Source organism: Strongyloides ratti, scaffold srae_chrx_scaffold0000002, assembly GCF_001040885.1.
Source record: "Strongyloides ratti genome assembly S_ratti_ED321, scaffold srae_chrx_scaffold0000002".
NCBI classification, from domain to species: Eukaryota; Metazoa; Nematoda; class Chromadorea; order Rhabditida; family Strongyloididae; genus Strongyloides; species Strongyloides ratti.
Genome location: NW_020171510.1, coordinates 1,290,256 through 1,316,659, shown reverse-complemented (window position 1 = coordinate 1,316,659; position 26,404 = coordinate 1,290,256). Strand labels below are relative to the sequence as shown.

At 21.1% G+C, this 26,404-nt stretch overlaps 6 protein-coding genes across 6 annotated transcripts; 4 read left to right on the top strand and 2 right to left on the bottom strand.

The window, feature by feature from the left end:
* Positions 1–777: 777 nt before the first annotated feature.
* Positions 778–1,260, top strand: SRAE_X000128300 (BCL7-like; the record flags this gene model as incomplete). Its single annotated transcript, XM_024647207.1, has 1 exon — positions 778–1,260. One exon carries the CDS (start codon positions 778–780, stop codon positions 1,258–1,260), a length of 483 nt encoding a protein of 160 aa, XP_024498747.1.
* A 279-nt stretch (positions 1,261–1,539) lies between these two features.
* SRAE_X000128200 (Proteasome-associated protein ECM29 homolog) lies at positions 1,540–7,113 on the bottom strand (the record flags this gene model as incomplete). The annotated part of the gene is made up of 3 exons (XM_024647196.1): positions 1,540–6,885; positions 6,930–7,054; positions 7,098–7,113. 3 exons carry the CDS (start codon positions 7,111–7,113, stop codon positions 1,540–1,542), a joined length of 5,487 nt encoding a protein of 1,828 aa, XP_024498746.1.
* A 2,388-nt stretch (positions 7,114–9,501) lies between these two features.
* On the top strand, positions 9,502–9,818 carry SRAE_X000128100 (Hypothetical protein; the record flags this gene model as incomplete). Its single annotated transcript, XM_024647185.1, has 3 exons — positions 9,502–9,528; positions 9,573–9,645; positions 9,688–9,818. 3 exons carry the CDS (start codon positions 9,502–9,504, stop codon positions 9,816–9,818), a joined length of 231 nt encoding a protein of 76 aa, XP_024498745.1.
* Positions 9,819–11,568: 1,750 nt separating this feature from the next.
* Positions 11,569–13,382, top strand: SRAE_X000128000 (Otopetrin family-containing protein; the record flags this gene model as incomplete). Its single annotated transcript, XM_024647174.1, has 3 exons — positions 11,569–11,630; positions 11,684–11,876; positions 11,931–13,382. 3 exons carry the CDS (start codon positions 11,569–11,571, stop codon positions 13,380–13,382), a joined length of 1,707 nt encoding a protein of 568 aa, XP_024498744.1.
* Positions 13,383–18,834: 5,452 nt separating this feature from the next.
* On the top strand, positions 18,835–20,579 carry SRAE_X000127900 (MAP kinase-activated protein kinase 5; the record flags this gene model as incomplete). The annotated part of the gene is made up of 2 exons (XM_024647163.1): positions 18,835–18,874; positions 18,922–20,579. The coding sequence occupies 2 exons, from the start codon at positions 18,835–18,837 to the stop codon at positions 20,577–20,579; spliced, it is 1,698 nt and encodes a 565-aa protein (XP_024498743.1).
* A 2,256-nt stretch (positions 20,580–22,835) lies between these two features.
* On the bottom strand, positions 22,836–25,881 carry SRAE_X000127800 (Serine/threonine-protein kinase minibrain; the record flags this gene model as incomplete). The annotated part of the gene is made up of 3 exons (XM_024647152.1): positions 22,836–23,210; positions 23,472–25,277; positions 25,324–25,881. The coding sequence occupies 3 exons, from the start codon at positions 25,879–25,881 to the stop codon at positions 22,836–22,838; spliced, it is 2,739 nt and encodes a 912-aa protein (XP_024498742.1).
* Positions 25,882–26,404: the final 523 nt, after the last annotated feature.

Sequence of the window (26,404 nt, the reverse complement as noted above, 5' to 3'; positions counted from 1 at the left end):
TAATAAATATTTTATCAAAAAATAAGACAAAATAAATTTATATTAGTTCATATGTTCGAAACGAATTATTTTTTATATAAATTAAAAAATTTAATTTTGTTATTACTTTTTAAAATTATGTAAAATCATTTTTTATTAACAATAAAATATCTTATGATTTATTTAATAATATTTTTTTATAACTTAGTTTTAAAAAGTAATAAAATCATGTAGATAAATAAAATTATGTTTAAAAACCAATTTTTAAAGCATTCTAACTATAGTTGTAGAATTACAATTTTATGTTTTTCATTTTATAAAATTGCTTCTCTACAATATTAGTTTTCATTATCCTCTATTTAAAAATATAAATACATTTTTTTTAGTTTAAAATAATAATATATGTTTTTAATAAAAAAAAAAATTTAAATTAGTTATTGATAAATTGTTTTATATAATGTAAATGGAAACTAAATCTACTCTTTAAAAGAATGTGGAATGGAGTTTTTAAAAGTTAATAGATACTTTTAAAACGAAATTAAAGGAAAACCTTTACAAACATAAATAAATGGCATTTTTATTATATCATACAATTTTTATTTTAACATTATAAATAGTACTTATCATTAATTTATTCTTACACTATGCAATCATTTTTTCTTTTGCACTTTCATTTTCTCTAACGAGATGTTATATCTTACTCTTAATAATATGCACATATTTCTATTATTTATTTTTTTTTTTTATATAATCTGATTAATATACATTTTAAATATTTATACATTCTAGTTATAAAAAATGTTCAGTCGTAATCAAAGAGCTGAAACAAGAAATAGGGCAAAAGATGAATTAAAAAAAGTAATAAGTGCTATTGATAAAGTAAGGAAATGGGAAAAGAAATGGATAAATTATAAAGATTCATCTATATCTGTATATAAATGGGTTCCAGTATCTGGACCATCATCCTTTTCAACAGTTAAAAGTATTATAAAAACATCAACACATGATACAGAAGATAGTAATGCCTTACCATCAGTAGAAAATTCTATGAATGGTACAAATAGTAAAACATTTCAAACTATAAATGAAGATTCTAATACAGGATTTTTAGAATCTAATTATGATAGTGATTCTAATCAGACATTTGATCGTGTTAATTATAGAAATATTTCAAATGGTCAAATGACAGGAAATACAGATTTTTCATCATTAAGAGCAGAAGAAAAAGGTATAGAAGAAGATTCTGGTGAGCCACCAGTTAAAAAAGAAAAACATGAATAAACAATTAAATTATTATTTATTATTAAATAATTAAAAATATCTGTCTTAATGGATCATATAATTTAACATTTAATTCAAACTTGTTTTTTGAAATCACTTTTGTAACTTTTTTAACTATGATTTTTTTTTAATTTACAATGATAATAACTTTTAAGAAATAACATTGTGAAGTAATTTCTTATAATAAAATCTAACTTTAATTTTTTGTATAATTTAAAGTAGAAGTAATGAAATGTTTTACAAATTAAATATTATATTGATAAAATGACTAGAAACATATTATATTAATACCATAGCGTTATTTGGTACACTTGTCCAATTATCAATATTTTTCAATGTTCTTTCTACTTTTTGTCCAGTAAATTCTTTTGTCATTTTTTTGTTCATTAACATATTATCTTTCCATAATTTAACATTATCATTATTTTTATCTATGTAAAGCATATTACCATCAAATAAAGCACACATGGACCGACGTAAATCTGATGAGAAAGATTCTGTTATATTACCTCCATTATCTTCATCAGACAATTTAGATATTGTAATAAAAAGTTTTGTTACATCTAAAGCACCAGAATATCTAACATTTCTATGTAACAGGAAATAACATAAATTATTTAAAGCACTTTGTTTAATTTTTACATATATAGTGGAACTTTGAAGAGTATTGGTAAAAATTAACATACCTTTTAATAGAATATCTCCAGAAACTACACAAAGACCATGAGATAAACCAACAAACAATTGAGTTGTAAATTGAATATCTTCATCATATTTTTTTCTTTTGTCTTCTACTGTTTCATCATCACTTGTTTCTTTATTTTGTGAAGTAAAAAGTTCATTAAAATAATTAACTAATTTTTCTGCATAATCCTCACGATCTAATTTTTCAACATATATTCCACATAATTCAATAGCCTTAGCTTTATAAAGTTTATTTTTCTTATTACATTCTTTCCAAATTAATTCAAATTGTTGTGTTATTTTCTCTTCATTCCAATATCTTTTTAAATCTTCACCTTTATTTTGAATAATTCCAATTAATGGTTTAAACATTTTTATTTTTCCATCCCATATACGTCCAGCAAAAAGTAATGTTATTGTTTCAAATAATTCTCCAGCTGCTGAAATATCTAATTTATCTTGTATAACATCAACAACTTTAGCTAGCATTTCTGCAGCACATGCTTTAACACTCCAAACAGAACTATTTTTTAATGTTTCTAGTGCTACTGTAAGAATATCCTTAAAATATGCTTTACAAGCTAAATCAGTTGTTGCAACTAATTCTTCCCATACTGATAACCAAAATTCTTTAATTGTCTTTCCTTCTAAATCTTCTTTAGGATAATCTTTACATATAATTAAAAATACATATGGAACAATATTTGGTAAATGAGGTTTTAATTCTTCACAACTATGTTCATTAATATTTTTTAATAATTGTCCAACACTTTTTAATTTACTTTCATCATGATCTTCTGTTTCACCATGACGTTTCAAAGGATTTATTATATAATTATTAATCATTTTTAAACATTGAGAATCAGATGAATACTTTAAAATATATGAAATAGCTTGTCCAAATTCATTTCTTATTGTAGGATTTCTATCATTTAATCCAGATATAGCAAGAGAATTAACTAATTTATCAGTCATATTTATATTTTTTGTAAAACATATTGGTCTTCTAATGGATAAATTAATTATAACATTGCAAGCAGCACTTCTTGTTACAAAACCAATAGAATTTTTCATTCTATCCATTAATAATGGATAAATATCAATTATAATATTTTCATCAATCATTGGTATACAATCATGTAATGCTGACATCATTGGTGAAGTTCTAGCTGTACTAGCTCTAACATTATCTAAAATTTCTAATTCATCAGCATTACTTCTTGTTGCTATATAATTTATTACAGATGGTTCTGTTTCACTCATAGCATCAAGTAAACATGACATAACTATAGGAAGATATGGTATAATTTTATCTTTAATTTCTTTAGTCATTTCCATTACCATAGATAATGAAAATCCACGATTTGCTTTAACATTTGATTGCATACCTTTATCAATAAGAACTGGTAAAACTTTTGAAATAATTTTTTCACCTCCTTTTTTAGTACATGTTTTAATAACAGCTCTTTTATATTGTTTTAAACATCTTTCAGCAGAAATTCTAACAGATTCTTTGATATCATCTTGAACTCTTAATAATATATAAAGTATTTCACCAAATTCTTCATACATTTTAGGAGTACAATGTGATGACAATAAATCACCAAGTGCAAAACATGAAGCTTCTCTCATTCTCCATTCTTTATCTGTTAATGTTGGAACTATTTCTTTAAGAATATTGTAAGCATATTTATCAATAACACCTTGTTGATTAGAAGTTAAACTTATCCAAATAGATTTCATAGATAATTGAACTTTTGGATCTGGATCATATGTGTATCGATAAAGTTTTGGAATTAAACCACCTAATGCATTTAATGCATTATCACCTAATTGATCTAAAATAGCTGAAACACCAAATGCAGCACCTTTTCTAGAATTCCAAAGAGCGTTGTGTGAAGCTAGTGCCATAAATTTATATACTAAATCAGGTTGATTCATATCAGTAGCTAATGAACAAATTTCTTTGTAAGTTGTTAAATTACTACCATCTGGAGTTTTTCCTAATGCATTATTTTCAAATATTGGTTCATCATCTTCTATTTTAATTATTGAAGTTTTTCCAGAAGCTAAAGATTCAGTTAATTCACTAAGTAATTTATCTTTTTGCTCTTTATCAGCAATTCCAAAAATATGACTAAGACCTTTAGAACAAATATCTTGAACTAAATCATTATTCTCATTTAAACCATTGATAAAAGTTTGTTGAATTACTGATAAATATTTTTTCAATTCATTTTTAATATCATTTTGACGATTTTTTGCATTATCATCAGTAATTAGTTGTGAAAATATTACTAACCATATGTAAGATGAGCTACGCATATGACGATTTTTATCACCTCCAGCCAAAACAATAACTTCCTTAAAAAATCTTTTAACTAAACGACGCTTAGTTTCTTCAATATTTGGATTAATTTCATTAAATTTTCTTTTACAATCAAAAATATTAGAACGTGATGGTGCAACATCTCCGAAAATCCAATCAAATAATGAATCTCCAACAGAAAATTGTAATTCTGGTTGCGCTGCAACTTTTCCAATTTCTCTTAAACCATCAAAGCAATCGTCTACTATTTTTATTGGCATATCTGAAGTTGATAGATAACCTAAACAACGAGCTACAGCAGCTTTAGAAGTATATGTTATTGTATCTTTCATTGATATTGAAATTGGAGTTAACAATTTAACAAATTCAGCATACAATTCTTCATATTCTTTTAATGTTTCAATAAATATTTTTTTTTGAACAAGTGGATAGTATCTTAAAAGGTCAGATAGAGCGCAAAAACAAGATTCTAGTTGAATTGATGGAGATACTAAACATGATCTAAGTATTTTAATAAAGTAGTTTAATGTTAAACAATACTCATCTTTTCCTAATGAAAAAGTTAAATGTATTAAAATCCAATTGTGTCCTTCAGAAGGTGAATTACCATTCTTTAATTCATTAAGTGTACTTTGATAAACCTTCTTTTTTTCATTAATTGGTAATAAATATGTGTAAATATAGGAACAAATATTATTAAAACTATGTTTATTTGTTGTCAAAGCATTATTTCTTAATAATGTTTGACAATTTTTTATATATTTTTCATCTAAATTCTCTACTTTTACAAATCCTAAAATCATACCAAGAATTGTAAGAAGACGAAGATCTTTAAAGTTTTCTCTATTAATTGCATGAAATCCAATTTTCCACAACTTCGTAAAACAATCTTTATCATTAAGTTTTAATTGATTTTTTTCTAAAAACATTTTTACAGGTAAAATAACTGAATCTAACTTCTCATCTGGTTCAGAATTTTTTAAAAATAATGTACTATGATTTGGATCATTAGTCTCAGATAGAACAATTAAACCTAATATGTAATTAATAGTCATTAAATATGTTTCTGGTGATATCTCTTTTTTCAAATGTTCCTGTTGATTGGTAATTGTTTTAGTTTCAAAATTTTCGATTTTATTGTAAAAGAATTCGATTGACTCAATGATATCAGGAATAACATTAGTATTATCTAAAGACATAGCTAAAAGTCTCTGACATTCATGTTTAATCTCCAATCTGTCACTTCCAAATGCCTTAATTAATTTCCATCTAAGATTGACTTTTGGAAATTTAAGAAGAACTTTGAAAAATTTAATAGAAGTTAAAACACATATTGGATTTTTGTGAGTTAAATATTCACCAACAATAGCTTCAATAAGATTAATATTTACGTCAGTTGAGTTATCTTTAATAACTTCAAGCCAAGAAAGAAGGCAATCAGATATTGCTGATTCAACATCAGATGGGGCAGTTGATAATGCATCAAAAGTATCTTGAATAAATGGGATATCATTTGCGACTAAAGTTGGAACTCTTTTTCCTATGATACCCATACATTGATAAGCAATTGCGACAACATTTGAATAGTAACATTCAGTTATTAATTTCTTAAGTTTTAATAAAAATATTTTTCCAAAGTTTGGAATAAAAGCATCTGGAGCACTTTCAATAATATTTTTCAAAAATTGTATAGAAAGAAATTGTAATTTTTGAGGGATGTCGGTATTTTCTTTAAAAAGGCTTTCAAAAGCTACAGAAACATTTGTTGGGAAACTAATTGCAGCTAATGATGAGCGTAATAAGTTTGTCAATATAATTACCTTCATTTCATATGTTGCACCACCAATACGTTTCTCTACTGGTGTTTTGGAGTTCATATCACCAAGATAAAGTAAAAATAGTTTTGAAATACATTCTTTATCCTCTATACAACTTTTAACATCTAAAGTTTTAAATGCTAAGTCTGCTATACTTGATACTACATCTGATTGATAAGCTTTTCCCATTATTAATAAATGAAATATTTCTTTCTCCTCAAATACATGATAAGATAATGTTTTAACAATTCCAACTTTAATGTTTAAATTTCCAACACCAGTATTTTTGATAAAAGTAGCTAATTTTACATACATAGAGTTTGTTGAACCTGATGGTGGATATATCTGTTCTCCTTCTTCTATTAAATGAATTCTTCTATTACCTGTGTCCTCTGATTCGTTTGGAAAAGCAAGACAATGTTGAAAAAAAGTTAAAAGTTCATTCTTCAAAATTGGATCATTTTCTATAAAATCTTTTACTGTTTTTGGGTATTCAGTTCGTTTTACTTGTGTTGCAATGGTATGAAATAGTTTTATTGAAAAAAATAACAATTCGTCACAACATTTTCTATTTGATTGATGAGATAATATAGCATTAAAAAGGTATGGAAATATATTGATAGCTTCGGATACATCATTAACTGACTTTATTGTGGTACGTAAGAAGAATAATGACAAATTGACAATGTATGGATTTTTTTGATCTTTTAACAATTCAAATAATTTCACAATAGGAAGCTTTATATCGCCTTCATAACTAATTCTTTTTTTAAGATGTGTTATCAATTCAGAAGCCTAAAAATATATGTAAATAAAGTTTTATAATAGTTTTTACTTACACTTTTGATGATAGTAGTATCAGTTGTGTCAAAAAATCTCAATATTTCAACAAGATTATCGAATACAAACTTCTCCAACCGATCCTTTTCTTCTATTGAAGCAAGGCGGAAAAAATAATTGTCAACTTAAAAAAATAGGAATATTAATAAATTTTATGAACAACTTACGTTTTTGGGCAGTCATTTTTAAAGCAAATGTTGCAACTGGTACAATTGGTAAAGACAAAATATGTGTCTGGTCACTTCTAATTATTTTGCTTTTTCTTATATGGAAAATACAAATTTTTTTGGAACAGATAATATTTGCAAGTATTTTGCATATTAACGTGTTCTGATAGAGTGCATATTTTAAATATATAATTTATAATCTGTCTTTAGAAAATATTCAAATTTCTTTTCATGTAAATTAAATTTCTGAATATTTTGTACAAAATAATATACAAATTTTACAAATGATGGTTTCAAGAAATTTATTTGAATATACTACTTTTTTTTACCTTTTCATGATTCAATTTGCAAAATTATTATTATCAAACATGATTTTTAAACCTTGTAATTTTTTAATATTACATTAGAAGAAATAGTAATTTAAATATTTTGAAACTTTGGTTAAAAATGATATAGAATAATCATATAATTAATATTTATTAACAAATATAAAAAATTCAACAATTAAATCAAATAATTATTTTTTCGCATGTAGTTTTTTGTATTTAATGAGTTCAAAATATTTAGATTACCCACAAAATTAGATAAAAAAAAGACAAGATAAAAAGAAAATTTAATTTTTTTATAACTTTTTATTTTCTATTTAACATTAATAAAGTATTTTAATTATAAATTGCTATGTTTTTGTACTAATTTTTATTAATAAATACTCTGACAATATGATAGTTTTTAAAATTATAAATAATATTTTACATGGTGTGTTTACTAATTATTATTACCACTAAAAATTAAAGTTTTTTTTAATAGCTTCATTTTCATTTTTTGTAAAGATTCTTTCAAAATATTTGGATAGTTTTTGAAATCATTTTCATTAAAACAAATTTAAATTTTTTTTTTACAAAGAATTTATAAAATATATGTTAACGGAATTTGAAAAAAAATAGAATTACGTAAACTATTTAAATTTTTTTTAGAAATTTTTACTTTTTAATTAATAGTTGAATCATATAAGTTTTTAATATAGTGTTCTTAACAATATTTTTTCAAAAATTACTAAACATAAAATTTTTATTTAAGAAAAAAAATCTACTGATACAAACTATCAAAATTTAATAAAATTAATATTTTATAAGTCAAAAAAAATTTTCTAAATTTTTTGTTTCTAGTATTTTAAAACTTCATAAAATGTCTTTTTAAATATAATTTTAAAAAAATTTTTATGAACGTATTTGTTTAATTGACATAGAAAAAAAGTAATACAAGTTAAAAACATAATATTATATCTATTAGTTTTTAAAATTTTTATTTTTCTGATATATAAATAATTACTACACAAATGGATATATTTTTAGAGTTGAATGAGATGAAATAAACTAAGATAAAATTATTTAACTATATTAACATGTTATACCATTTAAATAAATATTTTTTAACTTTTAAACATTTTAAATAATATATTATTTATTTTTATTAAAAAAACCACCAAAGATAATATACTATTTTAACAATAAATATAATAATAAAAAAGCACAAATTTAAGTAAACTTTCTTTTCGAATATACATAAAAAATTTTAATTTTAAAATTGCGGGTTGTTAATATCTAGTTAAATATAACTTTTATAATGTATGTGTTATAGAGTAGGGAAAAAGAAAAAAAATTTTATAATATAATATTTATTAATGCAATTCCAAATTAATTCATTTTATTTTCAATTATAATTTACATATTGTATTTTATTTTTAATAATTTTAAATAACATTTATTAAATTTATAAAATGTACAAAAATTCTTATATAAATTATGATAATTTACTTTGAAAAACAAAATAACTGTCTATCATTTTAAATTTTTTTTGTAAAACAATTAAACTTTTCTCTAAATTTACTAAGTGTTTTATTAATTTTTGTTAAATCAACTTTTATAATAATAAAAAATGAAAAACAAATTTAAAAGTATAAATAATAAAAAGTATTAAATTAAAAATTTTTAAGTTTATAAAATTTGTGTACTTTTTAAAAAATAAATATAAATTAATATTTAATATCAATTACTTTTATTAATTTGCAATTATTATTTTTTACAATACTTTTTTCACATAAATTTTTATATATTGAATTAAACTATATATTAACTATATTTAACAAATGAATTTTATCAAATATCATTTTTTTGTTTTTATTTTTATTTTAACATTTTTATGTAGTAATGGTTACAAATTTAGTTGTGAGTTCCGTTTTTTGAGAAAACCTAGATGTTATCTTTTAATTTCTGTAACTGAAGTTTCCTATCAAAGTTTATTTTTACCTGCTGTTCCAAGAAACATATATTCTTACATAAAAAGAAAGGCTAAAGAAGAAATGTTTAACACAATAGGTTTCTTAACAACCTGCAATAAAGTACTAATGCGTAATTTATGTAGTAGAGATCTGGTAAGATAAAAATGTTGAAAAATATTTTATCTAATATTTCCTAGTATTTATTCGCAAAACGTTTCAATTTTGCATGTGGAAAACTATATGGTGTTTTTCTTCTTCAAAATAAAAATGGTAATTATTATATTTAAAATTTTTTTAAAAACATTCTTTTAGTAGTAAGCAATTTTAACAGAAGAAATGATGCATTGTGTACTGGAGGAAAAGTTAGAAGAATAGCTGATTTATATAAAGAAAATAAAAATAAAAAAACTGTTAATGTTAAAAAATTAGCTACATCTGAATAAGTTAAAATATAAAATTTGATAACATTTTCTATTATTATCATACAAATTTAATTAGATTAAAGTAATACTTTCTATTAATTTAATTAAATTGTGAAAAAAATATAATAGATATTAAAAGATTTATAAAGATAATTCAAATTTAATCAATACAATTTGTTTTAATTTTTTATTGGTTTTCAACTTAAATTTTATTCTAATAGTGATATTAAAAGTGAAAATTATACACAAAAAAAAAACTAAATAATTAAATATTTTTTGATCGTTTAATATATGAAAAAAAATATTTTATTAATAATTTATATTTTGTATAAAGATTTTTAATTATTTTTAAATATTTTTAAAGAAAAAATTTTTAAAAATTATATAAAGATGATCAATAATTAAATTTTAAACACCAACTTTTCTTAAATAATTATTTTAAAAAAATTGTTTATTTTATAATTTTTATTTATATATTTTTTTTTAATTATATTAAGTTTATTTATAAAATAAAAAGTTTAGACTTTTTTAAAGTGTTAAAGTCCCGATTTTAACAGATTATACGATTTAAAAATTTATAAAAATAAATAAAAATTATTCTTTAACTTTTAACATATATTTATATAAAAAAAAACTTTGTCTATATAGTGTATCCAATTTATTAAAGAAAAAAAAAATCTTGTTTAATTCAATTAAAAATTGCCCTTTTCTCTTCTTAATATGTGAAAATTTTAAATATTGTTTAAAAAAGATATAAAGAAACTAATCTCCTACAATCGTGAAAGAAAATTATGTCTGTAAATATAAAACTATTATCTTGAGTTTTTTCTTAGTAAAAAGGTTATCGTGATTTAAAAATGTTTACAGATTAAAAAATAATATTGACCACTAGAAATATATACTAAAACATAAATATAATTCTTTTGAATTTTATACTCTTTGAAGTTACTAACAATATTATGTTCTTAGTATATTATGTCAAAATTAAAAAGTTAACTTTATGTATAGCATGATTTAAATTGCTTAAATATTTGTCTATAAAGAGTTTTTAAAAGTTTTTTTTTTACTTTGAATATAGTTATTTTTAATGAAGATAAAGTCAATATTTTTTTAAATGACATAAAATTTATTAATCTACATATATATATGTATATAATATTTATTTATTAAAAATGAGTCATATAAAATTTAAGGAAAGTTAAACTATTAAAGAATAATATAAATTATATTCTGATAATCAACATTTGAGATCATTGGACATAATATGTAAACAATTCTTTCTAATGGTAGGCGGAATTAGGTGAAGTAATTCCAATTAAAAGAAATTCACTCAACCGGATAAGCTATAAAACTTTGAATCCTTTCATAGTAGAACTTTCTTAATTTATTTTATATAATAAACTTTGCACCATTTTATAAAAGCTCTTTTTAAACTTAAGTAAAGATCATATATACGAAACATTTTTATACTTATAAAAACTATATAAACTATTTTTAATGAAAGTAATAAAAAATTAAATAATTTTTTAATTAATTTTATATTATACAAAAAAAAGTATAAACATTAATGAATTCAAAAAAATATTTTAAAATATTTTTTATTTACTTAGTCATTTTTTTTATTTAATTATAAACACTTAAAGATAAATATAAAGGTAATATATTTCTTATAAAAATAATATTCTTCAAATTTTTGTTGATTCTTGAAGATCATAGTATAAATAAATTTAACACTATAATCTTATTATTTACTATATTATTTATTATAAAAATGAACGAGGAAGATTCTAGTGATATTATGATGAATGCATGGATTTATAATAATAAAGCAAAGTAAGTTAATTAATTTTTTTAATTATTATTTTTAATATTAATTATATTTTTAGAAATATGCTAATAACTTCTTTCTCAGCATTTTATGCGTTTATAGTTATTCTTTTTGCACTTGTTTTAGAATTAGCACAAATATATGATGTTGAAAATGATGATAAAAAATATAAAGAAGATAATTATAATCATACAATACATAATAATTATTCAGATACTACAGAAGGTCAATTTAATAATTATAAAAATATTGTAAGTTTTGATTATTAAATTTTTATTATATTATAAAATACTTTTTTTTTAAAGCTTTTTGGTATTTATATGTATGGTGGATCACTAGCAATTTTTATTTTTTTTTATATATATTTGTTATTTAAAAAGAAACCAAGTATGAAAAAATGTCTTAATTCTGTGTCATCAGAAGTTTCTATTGAAAGTGTTATTACAGATTCAGGAAGTTTAACATTACCATTTAGAAATGTTACTCATGATCGTCCCTCATCAGGGAGTTTATTTGAAAGATTAGGAATGGTTATATTTGGTATTATTGGTGTTGTTTATTATGCTTTTCCATTATTTATTTATGTTGGAGACCATGAATATAAAGTACTAAAACTTGTCCAAGATATTTTATCAATAATATTCTTTTTTATTCAAATGCATTTCTTATTTTGTAATTCAAGTCTTAATATTAATTCATATCATTGTTTGGCAAAATTTGGATATATGCATTTAATATCAACAAATATCTGGACATGGATAAGATATATATTAATTGAAGAAACACATATGAAACATGAAATAAAAGATATAATTTTAGCTGATGAAGAATTATTAAATATGTATCATAATACAACATCATTATTTCCTTATTCACAAAAAGGAAATCATACTTGTAGTGGAGCAAGTTGTGTTATGGAACATTTTGGTGCAATTATGTATACTTGTATTGTTGAATATTCATTAATATGTGCTGGTATAACATTTAGTTTATGGAGAAATATGAGTGTATGTAAAAATAAAGATTTAACATATGTTAGTAGAAAGAAACATATTAGAATTGACTGTTCAAATACAACAACAGGATTATTTAGTGGTCTTGCTTTCCTTACAACAACTTTAACATGTACAGCTTTATTTTATAGTTTTCAAATGGTACATGAAGGACAAAAAGCTATTGTTTTATTTAATACAACTGATTTGTTACAATATTCAATAACAATATTTGTTTGTTGTTTTGCAGCATGGAAAATGAGATTTTTTCAATATAATGATATAAAAAATGTTTCATTAAGAAATCAACAATATCTTGATAGTTTATTATTACTTCTTGGTGTTATGGGTGAATTATTATATTCTATAACAGGCGTTGTTGGATTATTAGGAGCAAAAGAATTTAATAGTTTTAATATTCTTTTAATAATTACACACCTTGTAAGATTATGTCAAGTTGCAACACAAAGTTGTTTAATATATATAGCAATGCATTTAAAAGCATGTACTGAAGGATTAATTAATGATAAAAAAAAACCTGGAAAAGAAATAATAACATTTTTAATAATTTGTAATATGTCAATGTTTATAATGAATATGCTTGAAACTGGGCATGTTGGTGCATCAGAAGAAATTATTAATTTTTATGGAAAATATTCATGGATTGTTCTTGTTAGAAGTTTTTCACCATTAACTATATTTTATAGATTTCATTCTGCTGTTTGTTTTGTTGAAATATGGAAGAATGTTTATTCAAATAAATGATTTTAATGATGAAAAATTCTTAATAATATTATAGCCGGTTTAAGAGTACTTATTTATGTATTTACTAGAAATATTGTTAGATAATGATATCCTAGTTTTCATCAATAGAACTCATTTTTATGTTCACAAACAAATAATTTTTTTTAATATAAAGTTTATTGTAATAAATTTATACAATATTTAAATGAACTAATTTTTAATCATCTTAAAAGGAGAATATATAATACAACAATTTTTAATATATTAAATTTAATTATTTTTAAATATAAAAACAATTAAGTGACATATATTTTAATACAACTTTTCATTTAATTTTCGTATATATAAAAATAAGTTATATTTTAATTTTTACTAGATTTATATAAAATTATTAAAAATCTAGTTTCAATAATATTTTTCAAAAATGTTTTGTAGACAAATTTATTTTATTCTTAATCATATTCTAAAAAATATATAAGAAATAAAAAGGAAGACAAAAGATTATAATATAAATTTTATAATAGCTAAAAAACAGAATGCTAGTTTATTTCTATTTTATTAAATATTCTTATCTGTAAATAATATACTTAAGTAATCATAGTCCAATTTAAGTCTACATTAAATTTTAAGATAACTAGTTATTTATTTTTATCAAGTTACTAGATTTTAGATTATACTTTTATTTTTTTTCCAATTCATCTTAAAATTTAAAAATTAAGTTTTTAATTTCCTTACTATTGCTAAAAAATAAAAAAAATATCATTTTACCTTTTAAATTTATATTTTTTAATCCAAAATAAATCTAAATAAAATGTTAAAAGATAAATATAATTTCTTTTTTTTTTTCTCTTTACTAAATGTATTTTCCTAATTTTTAAAAGTTTTATTTTAACAATTTTTAAAGAAACATTAGACATTACACATATTGACTAGTACTAAGATAACATGATTAATGTACTTTTTTTCACAAATAAAATTTGTAGTTTGTTTTAGTCTGAAATTATATTCTTGTAAAAATATCACTTTTTTAATAATTTATGTTTTAATTTTTGTTATTTGATGGTATAAAATATATCATAATGAGAAAAATTTTTGTGTAAATAATAGAGAAGATGAAAGTAAATTTGTTTAAACATTATGGTTATGATTAAGTTACTAGATAATTAATTATTTATTCTACAAATGAAAATTTTATATAGCTTAATTAAACATTTTTTTTTTTATTTATATTTAGTTTTGAAAATATAAATAAAAAAAAAAGAATTATACTATAAAAATAAACTAAAATTGACGTCATTTTTTAATATTCTTTTTGTGTTAATAAAAAATCCTTTAATAGCTTATCAATATATGAGAATATATTCATTTGTTAATGTTATTTCATTTACTTCTTTATCATTCTTCTTTATAACATTTTAAAAGTGACGTCAAATAAAACTCCTATTCTTATTATAAATACATAGACTTTAAAATAAACTACATCAACTATTATTGATTAACATGGTGAAGAAAACTCTCAAATAATATATTTGTTATTTTATTTTTTTTATTTCTATAACATATAATAGATTTTATGTTATTAAAAATTTTAATTTTAAATTAATATAATATTCCTTAATTTATATTTTCTTATCACTTAAAATGATAAATATTGTAAAATCTTGAAAAGAAAATTCGTATATACTTTCAAACTTCAATGATCTATCTCTCAAAACAAATGTCATCATTTTTAATATAACATCATTGATCTTATTATATTTATATTTTTTATTATTTGATATTTTCCTTTTATATTTTAAAATTGTTTAAATATATACATATATAAATAGTATTTGAAACCATCTATTAATCATTTTATATTATTATATAAATAATATTTGTTGGCAAAACTTTTAGCAAATCATAAGACTTACATTAATTATTTATATTGATTATGATAATATTTTTATCTCATCATAAAATGTTTACTAATTTTATTTTTTCTACAATATAAAGTTATATTACAAAGGCTTTTCTCATAATTATATATATATATATATATTTTTTTTGTGAGGTATCTAAAAATTTCCTTAACATTTTATGACATTTATTTAAAATATATGTTTTATACATAAATTATTATACATCCTATTTTAGTCATAAAATTATGACATACAGAGCTTATCTAATATTTTGTTATGAAAATAGGAATATATATATATATATATATATATATTAGTTATATTTGTTTTTTAATATATAAGTTGTTTAAGTTCTTATTTCTAATCAAACACCTTCGTTTTTTATTAATCATTAAATTATACACATAACATTAGATATGATATAGTTATATAATATATATAAATAAATTAAAAAAGAATTTTTTTTTTCTTTATTGAATTTTATGTTATTAATAAATTTCTAACAATTAATCAATAATATTTAATTGTAAATAATATATAATTATTATTACTAAAAATATACTATTCATATAAAATTTTACGATGTTGATCAGTAATATAATATACTATTAATACATCAATTAATCAAATAATAATGAAAATATTTATGAAATATTGAGTGGATTTATTTTCATGCAACACGTATTTCAAAGCAATAAATATATATAATATGTTTTTAAAACTTTATATGTCATATTTATTTGTAGAAGAAAGAAATTTTAATCTAATAATATTTCACTATTGTTGTTAGATGCAATATTATTATGTAAAAAAAAAATTTATTTATCTTAAAAATATACATAATATAAAATTATATATACTGTAAATTTGTATATTAATAGATATGAAAGTTGTCAATTAATTAATTGCTATTTTAAGAAATAGTAAATATAAAAATTTATATTTTATTTTATAAATATTTTTATACTTCTATCATTCAAAATATAATTACTTTTTTGTATAGTATAAAATTATTATAATTATGATTTTTTTTTAATTTATATAAAATAGTTTTAGTAGCAAATTTTCATCTTTTAAATTTCTCTTTTTATTTAATAAAAATGTATATCTTTTGTGTAAATCTATTTTACTATATTTGGCGTATCAAAGGTATATATAATTATTTGTTTCTATTATAATTTATCATGGTTTTTATTACATTTTATTTGTATAAATGTTTATATTTATTTGATCAATAACCAATAATATATACATTTTACACAAAATTGTTTTGTTTGATATAAGTTTTCTTTTTTTGATAAAATGTTATAATTTTATATTAAAAGATTAAATGACAACAGGTGAATAATTAATATTTTATTTAATTTATATCTATTCTTTTTAAAATATTTTTGAGTTTATAATATATTTATTCAATGTTTAAATTTGTGTTAAAACTTTAATTTAATCTGAATTGAAAGTTATAATATTGTTTAAATTCAAGATTTATATAAATGTTTATTAAATATCATTTAACATTTTTAGATAGATTATAAAATATATTTTTATAAAGGTTTACCTTATCATAGCTTTTAATCTTTTATCAATAAAAATATTATTATAAGCAATCGTGTAAATAGCAAATATTATTTTTTTTTCTAGTTATTCTATAACCTTTGTTTTTGACCTTCTTTTTCAATAAAATAAAAAATCTTTCTGGATAATTCTTTATGCTTATATATCTCAATATTATAATAAATAAAGCAACGCAATAAAATTTTCTTCTTATCATATGGCCATTTTGTTTACTACTACATTTTAAACGAATATAACTAGTTATTATTCTTTCTTCCCTCTTATGTCATTTACGTCTCGTGCTTTTCTATAGAATTAAAGCTCTTATACTTCTTTTTATATAAACATATCTATAAACTTTTAAATATTTACTGTTTTATTATTTAATTTAATTAACCTTTTATTTATTTTTAAATTATATATTATATAATGAAAAAAAAAATGTTTTTTAATTAAATTAATAATGACATTTTTTAAAAAATAATAGAAATACATAAAAAATAAAATAAAAATTAATTTTATTAAAAGATCATATAATTATTTCTTTTAACATTATTTACTTGTCTGTCAACGACTATCTTTATCAATTACTAAAATTATAGTATTATATAAAAATTGTAAATAAAAGTTAACCTTTTAGTAATAAAATAAAATTTACCACCAATTATTATTTATTGTACCCTTTAAATGTTTTTAAAGATAAAAATGCGCTTTTTCAATGAAAAGAAAACTTATGATTGTATCTTAATATAAAAAGTAATGTGAAAATTTTAAATCAACATCACATGGTTAAGTGCTATATGATTGTGTCTGAAATATAAAATATGAGTTTATAAATATCCAAACATGTTAAATTATTCTTTATTTTTTAAAGTCACATGTTACATAAAAATGGGTGTATATTATTTATTTGATAAATTTAATTTTTATTAAATATTTAAATTTTTCCCATAATATGTTTTAATAATTACATGATACTATTATTTTTATTGTGTATAAAAACGTATACAAAAATTTTTTATTAATAATATAATGTTAAAAATTAATTTATATTGATAGGAATAAATAAGTGTTTCATAGGTATACATTAATAGAAGGCACTTATATGATTTTAAATTTTATTTCTTTTGTATTATTTCTTTTAAACACACACATATATATATGTCTAGATGGCTAACACTTAACCTTTTTAATCATATCGACTATGTTGTTTTCTCTTAAAGTCCAAATGTTTTTCCTAAATACACGTAACTCTCTTTACCATATACAGCATTTTTATTTATTTATACCAAAGTATATTAATTATAGTGTATATATAATTTAACCTATATACGTATATATATAGTTTTAATAAGTTTTATATTAAACTATATTTTTATAATAGCTTTATTATATGTATATATATATTATTTAAATTATTTTTGTTATACTTAATTTTTATATCATTATTAATTGTATGATTAATTTAATAATAATACGTGCAATTTTAGATATTGCGTTAAATTTAACTAAGGTGTTGTAAGGAAGTTTGTGCTGAAGTCAAGAGTTTTGATCTCTTGCTTTTAACATCGGTTTATTTGGAAACCTGCACTCCAACAGTATCCAGCAACGTCGGCAATCATTTTTCTTTTACTTCAAAATTACACCTTTAATTGGTTTCCCCATTTTCACAGACGCTTCTGAATTTCAAGAAGTGTTTGGCGAAGAGGGCCATTTGGCATCAGAACATTAACATCTTGTACTCAAAACTACAACTACGTAGTTTTGATTATTTGCCATTACCAATATTGTAAAAATTGATATATCAAAATTTTATCAAATATAAAAAAAAAAAACTGATTTTATTGGGTAATCCAAGATATACCTTTAACAAAATTGTCCAAATTCCTTTTTACAAAAGCATACACTTTATCAAAGCTTTTTATAGAATATTCTTTCCTCTTTTAATACTACTTATTATTAATTGATTTGACGAAATTGATTTTCTAATAATAATAATTCATTAATTAAATATTAGAATGTTTTATTTTGACGAAGATAATAGCCGTCAAATTTATGGTAAATTTAAATATTTAAAATAATTTAAATAATAAATATTATTAAAGGTTTATCACCATATGGTGAAATAAATATAAAAAAGAAAACAAATGTTTTAGAAAATTCAAATTTAATAAAAGGAAATAATCAACCATCTTCATTTATTGAAAAACTTTGTCAAAATTTATATTGTGATGATGATGAAATAGTATTTCCAAATGAATTTTATGAAAATTATGAATTTTGTAGTGGTAGAAATTTAGGAAGAGGAGCTTATGGCACTGTTGAAACAGTTATATCATACCATGATGGTAAAGAGTACGCCGTTAAATTAATTGATAAAATTACTCAATCACATACAAGATCACGTGTCATTAATGAAGTTAAACTTTTTTGTCTCTCAAAGAATGAACCTAATATAGTGCAATTAGTTGATGTCTTTGAAGATTGTGATTATTATTATCTTGTTTTTGAAAAAATGAATGGCGGACCTCTTTTAGACCATATTACAGACAAAAATTGTTTTACTGAACAAGAAGCTAGTATGGTTACTAGTAAAATTGCTAAAGGTATCAAATTTCTCCATGATCAAGGTGTTGCTCATCGTGACATAAAACCAGAAAATATACTTTGTTCATCTATTGATGGTTTAGAATGTGTCAAATTATGTGATTTAGATTTGGCAACTAAATTATCACCCATCAAAAGAAGTCCATCTGTTGATTCCCTGAGTGATGGTGATTTTGAATCCCCTGTTGGAAGTGCAGAATTCATGGCTCCCGAAGTTGTTGAGAGATTTATGGATGAAACATTAAAATATGATAAAAAAGCCGATACATGGTCATTAGGTGTTCTTATTTACATAATGTTGTGTGGATATCCACCATTTTATGGACAATGTGACAGTGAAGATTGTGGGTGGACAAAAGGAGAAATTTGTGATGAATGTCAAGATAGTTTATTTGAAAATATTAAACGTGGTTATTTTGATTTTCCCGATGATGATTGGAGAAATATATCAGATGAGGCAAAAGATTTAATTTGTCATCTTTTGGTACGTAATGCTCGTTATCGTTATTCAATAGATGATGTTTTAAATCATCCATGGATTACTAAACAATCACCAAATATACCATTAGTTACACCAAGCAATCTTGAAAGAATCGAAAGTGCTCGTGATATCAATCAAATTAATCAAAATTTTAATGCTATTAAACACATTAATTCAGATCTCGATGGGACAAATTATGTGAATAGTCAAGTTAAATTAAATTTGAATATTAGCAAAAATCTTATACCATTACAAAATGGTTTTTATAATACAATTCCAAAAAGAGGGCACGCTTTGTCGGAAGACTTTTTTAAAAATATGGAAAATTTTGAAAACAATGATGAAATTATACCAAAATCTCTGTTAACTGTAAATTGCCGTGATAACAATTGCATATATCAGACAATAAAAGAACCACATGAAATTTCACCAGCTGGTACTGTTGACTCAGGGGTAAGCGATATGTCCTTACCAAAAAGACGCCATCGTCTTTATTCAAATTCTTTTTCACCAACAAAAACTAAGAAATTTGATCCAATATATTATAAAAATTTCTGGATAACATTACCGAAATCTAAAAAAAATGAAAACTGTGATGAATCATTGACTATTATTCAATGCACTACCAATATGTCACATTTAAATTTATGCTCTCAAAAAGTTAATGAAAATTGAAAAGACATATTATATTTTATAATATGATAGCAAAAAAAAAAAAAAAAAAGTGAAATAAAAAATATACATATACCGGCGGACGGGCATTTATTTAGTTTATACTACTTGTATTTAGCTTTGTTAGCCTTAAGCTTTTGCGCAATTTACCATCTATTGAAGGTTACGTGACAATCTATATAATTCCATAGAACGGTTAAATTTTTGATGAAATCAAATGATTATGATTTTTTTTTTTATCAATATTAGTTATTCCCTTTAATGGTACAATTATTTATAGAATAGTTATTTAAATTATTAGTATTATTTTATGTATATTATATAATTATATATTAGTTTGTTTTTATTACAAGTAACCGTAGTGCCTAGTTATAATCCAATTAAGAATATTTTAAATTTTATCCCTTTTTTCTATTCTTTAGATCTTTTTCTTATCATTTATATCATCTTTGGTTACCTATTCAATTTTTTTAGTCCAAATACATAAAACATTCTTTAATATGTTATAATATTACTCAATAATTTTATAATATAATAAAAAAAAAAAAAGGTATTTTTATAAAAGTTGTCTATCTATAAATATTTTTTTAAGATAGATAACTTCGCAACTTTTATTGTTCAATGTTTTTTTTTACAATACTAAGTCTTAATATATGTTTTTAATTTTATTTGCATTGTAAAAAAATACTTTTAAAAATGTCTATTGTTTTTATGTATTTTCATTATTACATTTGATTTCCTTAAAAAGAGATTGTATTTGATGAATAAAATACAATTGGACAATGATAATTAGAATATTTTAAGATATATATTGTCCTTTTTTTTAAATAGTAAAAGTTATTGTATGAGTTGTTTACGACATTGTAAAATGACAAATATTTTATTATAACATTGTTTGTAACAAAAGAAATTTTATAAAATAAACATTTGCCAACTCATCTATATACTTTTATTATTCTTTAGAAATGGTCATTGAACGTCAAAAGAATATTTGTCTTGTGACATAAAACAAAATATTACATAAATAAACATATTTTATATAATTTCAATATATTTAAAATATGTAATTTAAAAAAAAAATAAAATTTCAAAGCTGTCTTTTAAAAATAGGGACTAGAAATTTTCATTAAAAGAAGAAATTAATTATAAAATATTAACTTTAATCTTTAAACATAACAAAAAAAAAAAGATAATTTTTTTTAATTTACATACTTATAATATTTTGAATTATTAAAAACACAACATATATTTAAAAAAAATGTCAGCTGACTAAATGATTATATTATTCTTGAATGAATAATATAAAATTTAACAATAACCTTTTTAAACACATTTAAAATACTGAATCAATTTTTAAAAAAATCATAAATGCAGAATTTTTTTTAATATTAAAATGTTAATATGACAAATATACAAAAAAATAATTTTATTTTTACTAATTAAATATTTTATTATAAAGATGGACAAAAATAGTGATAACAATCACATTATTCATTTGTATATAAATAAAAGTTTATCAGCATAAAGATGAAACAAATTATAACATGGTAAGAAAATAACTATTTTAAAAAACAAAAAAAAAATTAAGAGAAATTTATGTCCAAGTTATAATGCTAAAAGATATATATGATGTCGTATGATTTTTTTTTCCTTTTTTGAAAAACCGCAACAATAATGGTTTCTTTACAGTTAAAGCTGTAAAAAAATTTTTTAATTATTTTTTTTTTTTTGTAATAAAAAATATCCTGTATAATATATCCATCTTTAAGTTCATAGTTTATAAAACAGGCTTACTTAAATTAGATATTTTGTAATATTTTTCTTTTAAACAAAATTGTTTTATTAGAAGTAAAATTACTATAAATAGTTAATTTTGTTTTCTTTTGAAACGCTTCTACCAATTTCTTTTTTTTTTGTCCTAGAAGTCTTGAAATGCTTTTTTTCAATTCAAAAATTTATTTTGCATTTTTTTATGTTGATGCCTGAAATTGGCAAATTATTAAAAATTAAAAAATAAAATTATGTATTTTTATCAAACAAATATTAACATGCGTAATTTTTGAAGGTCAATGATAATATTAATTTAATTTTGTATTTATTTAAACATTATCATTAAAAAAAAAAAGATAAGTAATAACAAATTTACAAATAAACATACAAAATTTTCAAACCACAAAAAATTGGTTTTGAGTATATCAAGACAAAGTGTAGCACCATTCTTTTTATAGATACAAATCAAATATGTCAAAAAAAAAATCGTTATTTGTCTCTAAAATTACATTTATATTGGAAAGAGTTAGCTTTATTGAAATTATCATTATTCAATTCTTCTCTCTCATTACTAATTGACAATTTATTTTCATAGATATTTTGAAAATGTTCATTAATAGATAACTTATCCATATTATATGTACCATATAAATCATTTTCTAAATTATTAGAAACATCTTTTTTTAAAATTGGATTGTTATTTTTTGAACTACTAAAAGGCATCTCATCTTGGGTGAATGAAAAGTTATTTTGGGAATCATTTAAAGTTGTAAATTGAGTAATATTTGCATTCGCATGCTTTGTATATGAATTAACAAAATTATTCGAATTGTCAAAATTTTTAAATTCTTGTGATCCTAATACCTAAAAATTTGTTAAGTGTAATTATTAATAATAATATTATTAAAAGCAACAAAAAAATACTCACAATGTAACAGAGAATCATTATTATTAAAGTAAGCATTTCATAATTTTTTTTTAGTAAAATAAGGTAAAATAGTAAAGACAATTACATAAAAATTACATTACATGCTAAACTAAAAAAAAATAATGTTAAATTTAAAATAACGTAGAAAAATACTATTATTTTAATTTATTATAATAATTTTTATAAAAATTTCTTACCTGATTTGATTGTTGTTGATCATGAACTGTAGTAGGTGATGAATTTTGATAAATTGAATTATTATGCTGATCTTGTTGTTTAAATTGTTGACCTTGCGACGCACCTAATGAATTTGATGAAGGATTATTTGATTGAGAAGTATATGATTGTTGTGTTGAACCTTGATTAGAGGAATAAGAATCTTCTGATTTTCTTAAAAATGGATGTCGTACAGCATAATAAGGACTAATTCTAACATTAGGATCAAATTGTAACATTTTTGAGACCAGATCACAAAATTTTTTATAATCATCTATTGTATGACCAGGTTCACCGAGTCTTCTACCATATGGTCCACCAATATTAATACCCAAAATATCTGCTAATTTTCGAGATCCAGGTGGTTTATATACTCTACTTTTTGATAATTTTCTTTTATAATTACCATGTTCATCTTTTTCAAAATAACGTTTTGTTTTAGGTGCAATATCTAACATTTCTTTTGGTGGCATACCAATTACTTCAACAATTTTCATAACTTGATCATACTCAGAATGTCCAGGAAATAGAGGCTCCCCTGTATGCATTTCAACTAATATACACCCAAGTGACCACATATCTATTTGTGTTCCGTATGAAATACCCAATAAAATTTCTGGAGACCTATAAAATCTACTTTGAATATATTGATAAATTCTTCCATCAGTTGTACAAGAACTTCCAAAATCAATAATTTTAATTGTTGAACGTTTTGGATTACAAAGTAATATATTTTCTGGTTTCAAATCACAATGAATAATATTTAATTCTGGTGATGATAAAAATAATAAAGTACTTGCAAGTTGATGTCCAAATTTTCTAGTTAAATTTAATGATACTCCTCTAAAAGCAGTATTACGAAGAAGATCATATAAGTTATATGATAATAATTCAAAAACAAGACAAAGATGATTTCGCCACATAAAATGATTCTTCAATTTTACGACATAATATTTACCATTTGAATTATGAGAATTCATTAATTCAAGTAATTTTATTTCTATCCATGCTTGATCTAAAAATGGTTTTTTATTTTTAATTATTTTAATGGCAACATCTTCATTTGCTATCATATCAAATGCTCTAGCTACTTGACCAAATGATCCTTTTCCAATATGATTATCTATTCTATAACGATAATTAAAAACTTCTCCAATTTTTATTATATAATCATGATTCTCATCATCATAACCACATAACATATTATCTATTTCTTTACTTTTATCTGAATGTCCATTTCTTGTTACTGAATGAGATGATGTATGTTTACTAGTTGTTCTATTTTTATATTCTTTATTTGTTGTATTTTTATTGTCATTTGTGACTGTTGAGGCTAATGAAACATGATTTGATTGTGGAATTTGATTTTGTTGTTCCAATGGTCTTGGATTATTTAAGGCAACTTTTTGGGACTGATTTAAAAGATTATTAGCATTTGGTATAGCCATTTGACTATTGTTACTATTTAGCCCGTTATTTGTAGAAATATTTGTCTTATTAGCTACAGTTGTTGTTGTTGATATAATAGATGGAGCCACCACCCATCCTTGTTGTGTATTTGGATTTTGATTTGATATATTACTTAACATATCATATGATGATTCTGTTGTTTGACGTAAAATTGGATGATGAGAAACATTTGTTGATTTATTATCATTTGATATAATAGTTTGGTCAATATTTTTAACACCTAGTGATGGTATTGATTGAATTCCACTATTTCCTTGAGATTTATTAGTTGTTTGTTGTTTTTCTTGTTTTCTTTTATTTCTTTTAGCATAGTATGTCTATAAAAAAAAAATTAAAATAATAAATAAATATAAAAAAATTTACTTCATTAATATTTTTATATGTTCTAATAAGATCAATGGTTAATTTTTGCAATGGTGAATCTTTAGGATCTCTATATATTGATTTATAAAAATTCCCTTCATTTTTATTTGTTTTTGGAAGTGAACCTTGACCAGTTAATTGATTGTTGTTTTCAAATGATTGTTCATAAATAGAATTATCATTAAATCCTTTTTTTTGTATGGATGCATGTACATTATTTGTAAAAAAAAGATTATTTTGTGGTTGTTGTTGTTGTTGTGTTGTTGCTGTTGTAGACATCCAATTATTTCCTAATGAAGTACTATTAAAATTACTTTCACCCAAATCATTTTTTGAATTTATTGTTTTTATTTGTGATGATTGATTTAACTGATTAGTCATTGGATTTGGACGGTAAATTTTATTATTAAATGTGCCTTCAGAATTGGTATTTGATGTTATCTGTGGTACATCAACTGCCATAAAAGGATCCATAGTGTTTTGAAGATTTGAATTAGTATTATCAGATGGTGTATTTTGACTTATATGGTAGACATTTGAATGACTATTACTTATCATAGCAATCAATTTACCTTAAAGAAAAAGATTATATTATTAAATCAATAAATATATAAAGAAATTTTAATAGTTTTAAAGTAAAATAAAACGAATATATAAATATATATTTACATTTTAAATATGTTAACTATTAAATAAAAGTAGATTAAATAATTATATGATTACTAAACAAATTTTTCAAATATTATCTTTATTACAAAATGAAAAAATATTTATTTTATTAAAATTAAACTATTTTGCTTATAAAAGTATGGTGTTTTGTCAAAAAAATTTTTTATTTAACTATATACCTTGTAAATGTTATATAATTCAATTTGAAACATTATTTATATACGATCATAACATTAAAAGTAGAAAAATCAATTAAAATTAATTTGTATAAGTTTTTAGTAAATATATAATAACTAGAATAAGTTTAAGAAATCATTTAAAACCTAATAAACGTTATACCTGATTGTAAATAAGCAATAAAAACATATGTTGAAGGATAGAAGAATTTTTAATATATATTTTTAAAGATAAT